The sequence below is a fragment of the Branchiostoma belcheri genome, unplaced genomic scaffold (assembly GCF_001625305.1).
Source record: "Branchiostoma belcheri isolate BF01 breed outbred unplaced genomic scaffold, Haploidv18h27 scaffold110, whole genome shotgun sequence".
Classification (NCBI taxonomy): domain Eukaryota; kingdom Metazoa; phylum Chordata; class Leptocardii; order Amphioxiformes; family Branchiostomatidae; genus Branchiostoma; species Branchiostoma belcheri.
In genome coordinates, this window is record NW_017802492.1 from 577,143 (window position 1) to 584,796 (window position 7,654).

Sequence of the window (7,654 nt, forward strand, 5' to 3'; positions counted from 1 at the left end):
GAACGCTTACCGATGTCTAGAACTTTGAAAAACGACTGCATCATTGTCATTTCACACTTGTGATTTCTCCTGCAATAACCATAAACTACGAACCTATGTACAAACTAGAATCATTGCTTTTTTGCCCCTTTCTTTACCCTTCGGTCATGCCTACCCACCACACAAACCTAGATTCAAAAGCCTTCATATATATTGAAAAACCCCTATTGACTTGTATACTGAATTTAATACGCCATATATCTATATGCGATTTAAAATACAACAACCTAGTACCTACTGAGATATTAGCACTGAGAAGACCAAATCAAAAACACACATCTTGTGTTGGTTATGTATATACTTTATTCACTGTACAAGTTTAACGTTATACCTTCCTGACTTGGACTTGCTAGCATCAACATTCATGTCTATTTTCATGCTAAAATGTCCCATTTTGTCTTTCCAACAAACGGAAAATATTTCATAAACTCCTTAGACATGTGGTTCATATATTTTTTGTAAGAAGTAGTCATATGTATGTGATTTAATGTTGTTTTGCATTCACGTAACGCAATATAGTGTATATATACTATATACATGTTTAATAGACGTCCAGCCTATGCACATACACTATACCGCCATATTTTTGACGACTTCAACGTGTGGTTAGCACAAGCCTGTGTCATATTTCTATTCTGTTGAGATGGTCGTGTGTATTCTGTGTTTGGCACGAAAAGAATGGTGCCGCTTTTTGTATCATAAACTAAAGTCTCATTCTGCAGCAAATTTCATCTGCACAATGATGTCCTTTGGTTAGATTTTCCATGTGTCACTAGTCCCATAACACGTTTGTTAAGGAGAAAGCCTCCATTGCCGTGCACGACTGTGTTGGCCATTTTAGATTTTAATCGAGCTTCTTTTTCAGGGGCATTATGTGTAGTAAATGCGTCTTCAACCACCCCCGCCAACGTTTGCTGCCTGCGCGGCGGACCAGGCTGTAGCTCCCGCCGAAGTACAGCGCGTATCCCGGTCCCACGTCTACGGGCTACGCCGCACGGCACTGTATGTCCCCCGCACCGCGTTCTAGCAATGCGCCGCGCGCCCGCTCACATCACGGAGACCGGGTCACGGAGAGGTAAAATCATTTCATCTTCTTGACGTGTAGTGCTGTCGACTTGTGTTTACAATGTATGGATGTTTTGGGCTCGGTACAACACGAACTAGGCGGGTGTTGATTTAGTTTTGTCAGGCGGTCGCTGAAGCCCCTCTTCCCCGCGCCCGGCTCCGGTGATGCGTCCGAGAGCGCGGGTAGCGGGTTCGTCACGCTCGCGCTGCCGCGCCGAGGCTGACTCGTCGGCCGGCGAGAGCACCGCAACTCGCTGCCGCAACAAAAGCCCGGCTTACCGCCCGGACGTGGGCTTAGCGCCGCGGCAGCGCCAGCCCGGTATGAGGCCCCATCGCTCTGGTAACCAAATCGATTTCTTTCCCGCAAATATCCATTGTACATGTGAAGCATTTAGGGAACAATCTCGACAAACAAGTGCTCCGCATTCAGTGTACGTGGATACTCACTAGAGCCAACCAGAGCCGCCCTGCCGGTGGCACCGATGAGGGCTCGATACGCTTACGGAGCAGGTTGGCGGTGTTCGCCGATAACGCAGGTGGATTTCTGCGGTAGCAACCGCAACGGTTCTGAGCCTCCCTTGGGTCGCCCCACGGCAATAGTCGGGCGCAGCGCGGTGTTGGTTGCAGCGTGCAGGACCAATCACAGACCAGGCATTCCCTCCCCCCTCCTCCCCCCAAGATTGGCATGATGTATGTCAAAGATAGCTGAAATGAATAGGTTCATTTGAACGGAAAAGAATAAATTACGGTCAAGACATAGTGGAGGGGGGAAGCGGTCACATTCCCTCCAGTCTCTCTGGGCATTTCCCTCTTTGGGATACGCCTTCTTCTTTGATTGGTTTCTCACATGACCGTGAGGGGATTTTGTACCCTCAGCAGGCAGAGCGATTGCCATTGAAATGCAAGAGGAGTTGTGTGCGGGTCGAGGCTCCCTTTCAGACCAGCGCGCTGCCGCAGTGCCCCGCGCGCGCCACGTGTTGATCTGGTCCCCGCCGAGAGCACACAAAACAGCCCGCTAGCTCTGCTGCCTTCGGGGAGGGCTGCCGACCGCGCGCGGTCCGCTGTGTAGGCACAGGGGCCCTCTCCTCCGCGAGCAACTGAGTAGTGTGCGGATGCGGACCCTCATCACGCAATCATAGCAAACCCTGCTGATTCAGCCTACACATTATTATTACACAGGCCCTGCCACACTATCACTCAATACCATCCAGTTTGAGGGTTCCCTACTTGACTAACCGAGCGAGAAGTTTATAAATGAAGCTGCACATGCCGCCGTGTTTGTATTCCGGCCCGGCCGGGTCGGATGACCTGGGGGTGCTCCGGGCGAGCGTCGCGACCGCTGATTGGGCGAGAGATTGTTGAACTATCATCAGAGGGCGGGGACCTCCATTGTTTATCTGCCGTCTTATCGACTCGTGACGTCACGCTGTCATTTTGGATTTAATCGTCGCGCTGTTCCGCCTAGCGGACGGCACTCCCTCTGGAAACTAGCGAGGGGGATTTTTTAGAAAGCAGGTCACGTCCCCATGTCTGGGTGACCGCCCCGCCATCCCTCATCGTGCGGACACGCCATTACCGATATACCGGGGATGAATTTACAGGCCCCGCCATGATGGATTCGTCTGATGGCTATCGGCTTCAGGTGGAGAGACGCCATTACCGCGGGAAATGTTTATGCCGGCGTGTGTAGGTACCTCAGACGCCGAGGTGGGCCAAGAGGGCGAGCGGCTCCAAACGGGCGCTTGTTTTGCATTCTTCACAAAAGAGGAGTAGGCTCAGAAGCGGGTCGAAGTGGGCTCTTCGGCCGTCGGAACCGCCTTCAATAACACGCAGCTTGCGATTTAATCAGGATCGAGCACCGACCGTAAGTGTTCCGCTAACATATCACCTTTTCGATCCGCCCAGCCTTCAGCCGCACTGGAAAATCATAATCACGGAGGACAGACACCTGCCGGGCTAATTCGTGCAAATAAATATGGTGTTTTGCACCCAATATCTGACTGCGGCATCAGTTCGTCTCCATCAGTGTATTTATACATTCCCGTAGCCTGCTGCAGACGTTACCTTACCGTAATAAGCAAACGTCACTTACTGCGGTAATAACTAGATCTGCTCGGCCGCCCCGATATAATACAACGCCTCCATTATTCAGTTGCTTGGAGGGTTGCATACCAATACTCGCAAGAAGACATTCTATAAATTGGGGAAAGCAAATCCCACGTAACGGGAGGCATATAATGGTGGGGGTCATAGAATTGCAAAAGGGTACTTTAGAGAGTGCCGTGCTGCAACATGCATTTTGCAGAGCTTGTCTGGCAGACCCTAGGTGTCGTGCATGGAGGGGGGGATTCGCCATAGGCGTCGGCTCGCACATGATAAGGAAAATTAGTTTCCTCGGTAATAACAGAATTGCGGTGCCTTGGTGCTTCATCTTCTCCGTATCAGCAGGACTGTGCATTGGGAGGTAGAAATTGGTCGGACGTGATCTAGGTGGGCGATCGACCTTTTTGGCGTGCGCCTATAAAAGAATAATTCAGGGAAGCAATCTATGTCGAGAAGACCGAGCACAAACATGGCGGCCGCTCGGGCCCGCGCACGGATGTTTTCGGTCGATGGTGGGCAGCACAACTGCACGGGCTGCCAGAAGCGAGGCGGACGGCAAATCAACTCATTCGTATACAATTTTCTTCACGTGAAACGCAGTCGTTCTCAATATTCGATTGTTAGTATTACACCAGAGATAATCGGCATTTCGTATCGGAAAGAGATTTTCGGGACGAGATGCCAGTGAATTCGAAGCACGTCCGCATCATTTTGGCTAAGAAGACATTATTGTCAAGAGAACCCGGAATGGTTGTAAACAAATGGTCATCGTCTCGTTCTACACGATGAAAGGCCCCTTTGGCCAAAAGTCTGTCCTCTTTACCACCTGACATATAACATTCACCAGCCAGGCTATGACGAATGCCAGCTAGTACTGTAGACTATCCGCTGTAGTAGTAGTATCGTGGTAGAGAAGGTATTGAACAGACACATTGTCGGGATTCTTTCAGTACTGCGCTTTGCCGCAACTCATTCTACCCTATTATTGACCAGCACATAGACAAAACGTGTGTCATAGATGTCGATGGGGTGGACAATGCCAATGCAAAATCGCTTAATAAAAAGGAGGTACACTAGGTGTGCGTATTCTTACTCTGTAGACATTTGGTACACTGGGTTTGCAGCGGTGACCGAGTCCACAAATCTATACGTAAACATCATATGCTGTCATGTTGCTTCTGCTCTGTGTTCTTTTCTGAGTTCAAGTATAAAACAACTGATGCAATGGGCTTGGCAATACGCTGTCAAAGATGATATATATGTTTAGGAGTAGTATGATTTTAGTGCTGATATGTAACATTGCCTCAGTCAAAGGAGACGACACTCGTCCTTTTTATCATAATACCAAAGTAAAACGATTATCATCAAATTCACGAGGGTATAAACACCCGACTGGCATTTGTTGGATATCAGTAAATCGGCATATTTTGTGTTGTTTGTTTCAGTGTAAAGCTGATGGTCTCAGAGCGTTTTTTTTATTCTCCTTGGATTTGTAACTTTGTATCCGAGGCAAAAGCCTGCATGCCAAAAACTGCGGGTTTGGGCGGTCTTCAGGGTCTTTGGGAGCTTCTATGTGCTATTTTCTGATTGCATATAGACAACATAGCCGGTCTGGTTGAATTACCCCCGTCATCAGAAAACAGCCGAAGACCACCAAACCCCCAGTTCTACAAGCCTGCTACGGAGGCTACCGAGGCAAGACCTAGCCGCCATAGAGGTCGTTCAATGTGCCAATGTGTTAACAAATGGTGCCATTGCGCCGGGTGACATACAGTTAAGTATCCAGATCCAGCACTCTCCTGTTCCCGTGGACATTACTCAGGGAACGGAACGTGACACACATTCTGTATGGTGTGTGACTCCTGCCCTTTATATTGCCATTATATTGCCTTTTCTGTGTGTCCTGGGCAATGGGAAACGAACCCCAGTACAGCCATAGCCGGCATTACCCCACGACATAATGCCGATCCTTGTCTTCCGATCGCCGGCGAGAGTATGCATCTCGTTTGTTCCCGGCGCTGCTAGTACTTTTTCTGCACGGCTGAACTTGACTTCCCGTCTTTTCCACGTTTAATGTTTTCCTGAATATGGCTCGCACAAGAAAAACTGCTTCTATCTAATGGTCATTTCATCCTGACATATCTACACACTGGCACACTAGCTAGCTTCTGAAAGGAGACCAAATATTGGATAGCCTGGATAACTTTGTAGCCAAACAAAAGAGAGTTGAATATGCGCCTGGTGAGATCTCAGCCCATCTTCAATCTTCAAGAGCACTGAGTTCTGAGTTAAGGCCTTACAGTTTGATTAAGATTAAAATGTCAAAGAGAACTTCATAATATAACTTCTTAAGTCCATATAATGATGGAGAGGATATTACATTGTATAACAAAGCTGCAGCCGAGAATTGTGATGATGGTTAAAATAAGGTATAACTCATGCATAGAATTATTCATTGTTATGCGTTACTGATCGTGCTTGTTTGCAGAATGCAAACACATTCTAAATGCATAAACTGAATGCATATTGCTTTTGCTAGCTATATACTAGTAGTAGTGACGATGTGACGAAGCAAGGTAATCTAAAGCAAAAACCAAACCAGTAGCAATGTCCATGTAAAAAAACAATGGGTATGATTTTCTTATCATCTGCATGAAGACTAAGATATAACTGCTTAAAAAACAATATCCTCTCTTGTTGCGAAGACACCAGACAAAGATGCATGTGCTAGGCAATGTTATGGAGCTATCACAAAGGTGTGATCATACTGTAGTGCTTTACCGTAATGATTGTACTCGAAGACAAGTGGATAGCTGTTAATCTATTCAAACAAATACTTTGCATTTAAGAATGAATGTGTTAAGCGTTGTACTTGAACACAGTGAAAAAAATAGAGGACCAAATTCACTACATACCACTCCATCTATCCATGTGATGCTATCTTCCCCATACAAACCATTTCGACACTGAGCGAAATATCATGATAACAATACCATGTTTCCCTCAAACAATAGATATCCATCTTCTCGTGCTAGACCATTTCTAAACCACCAGGCTGTTTTTTCAAGTTACAAAAAGTGATAACATATATATTTCATTTGCCGTTTTGTTATAAAGAATACGAAGCATCCAAATGGTATTCCTGCAATTTCTTTATCAGATACTGTACTGGAAGGTATATTGTAGGCTAACGTACTACTACTACTACTCCAGACATCGGTATGTACCCTTGCATCAATCATAGAAGGAAGGCTCACCGGTATCATCAACAATGTTGGCCAGACATACGCAACTTTTCTCATGTCAAGTACACCCAAGACAATTGGCTGTCATGACACCATGACCTCCTTTTCATACTGGCATATTTTGTTTTATCTTGTTCATCTATAGCTAGCTAGATTGATTCAGCAAAGCAAAGCCAAGAGAAGGTTTCATTCCATTCTATTGTATTGCATTGCGATGTTATGTCCCTTTTTTGTTGTTTTCATTTTAGATCACAATCTGTAACAATCAAAGCTAATATTACGTTCCACACCTCCAGTCACTAGGTACGTACGCAGGAAGACACGCAGTGTCACTATTACTCTCCACGTAGAAGTTTTTTTTGTTGTTGCTTATTTTTGGCGGGGTTTTAATAGATTTGTTGCTTATTTTTGGCGGGTTTTTAATAGATTTTAACGGATAAAAATTTTCTCCTTTTTTACCAGGGTTTTTTACGCCAGCACCAAAACCCAAACCTCTGTGTTGAGAGTAACGATACTATCACCTGAAGCACCGATGCAAGAAGAACGGAATCTATTGGTCACGTCTATGACTGGGACGCGCTCCAATTGCCACAGCAATTAGATTGTTTGGAAGTCCCGCCCTGTTCCATCCTATACCATCATTATCTGCTGCGTCGGGAGGGTCGTTTAAAAAAAACCTGCTAAGCTGACACAAGAGCCAAACCTTTGTCGGACCACCAGCTCTGAAAGCTCTACCTGTACAACAGAACAGGGGTAGGAATTCTAGAAACAAAACAGCATGTTATCTCCATCCTTCAATTTGCAGGATCATCAAGGTTAACACGCGTTCATATTTCGCCTAGTATTTCGCATATTTGCAATCCATGCGGGGTCTCCCCTCCCCATAAATTCTTAGGGGAGATATGCTGCCTAATCAGTTGATTCGGATGAAAAATCAGCCGAATTTTCATGAAAATACTAAGAGAAAACCCTAAATTCGAACATTTGGGGAGTGAGGTGCTATGATTTTGGGGAGAGGGGGAGCACCCTTGCTTCATTGCTTAGGGAGAACCCTGATTGCATGTCTAGCATGCCACGTCTCTTTTCCATATGGCTGACAGTCTTCTTGTTTTCATCAGAGGCAAACCTGTTCTTCTCTGGAGGCGTGCGCTGTTCCATGAACGCGTGAAGCAGGTAGATCTCTTGGAAAGGAAGTATTGTAG

General features: G+C 46.2%; 1 protein-coding gene across 1 annotated transcript; it reads left to right on the forward strand.

Moving 5' to 3' along the window:
• The first annotated feature begins 922 nt into the window (after positions 1–922).
• LOC109486652 lies at positions 923–1,448 on the forward strand. The gene is made up of 2 exons (XM_019790508.1): positions 923–1,041; positions 1,331–1,448. The coding sequence occupies exons 1-2, from the start codon at positions 923–925 to the stop codon at positions 1,446–1,448; spliced, it is 237 nt and encodes a 78-aa protein (XP_019646067.1).
• The last annotated feature ends 6,206 nt before the right edge of the window (positions 1,449–7,654 follow it).

Coding starts and splice junctions, on each gene's coding strand:
- LOC109486652 (XM_019790508.1), top strand. CDS start 923: ATGCGTCTTCAACCACCCCCGCCAACGTTTGCTGCCTGCGCGGCGGAC. Junction 1,042..1,330: donor GGGCTACGCCGCACGGCACT/GTATGTCCCCCG, acceptor CCGAGGCTGACT/CGTCGGCCGGCGAGAGCACC.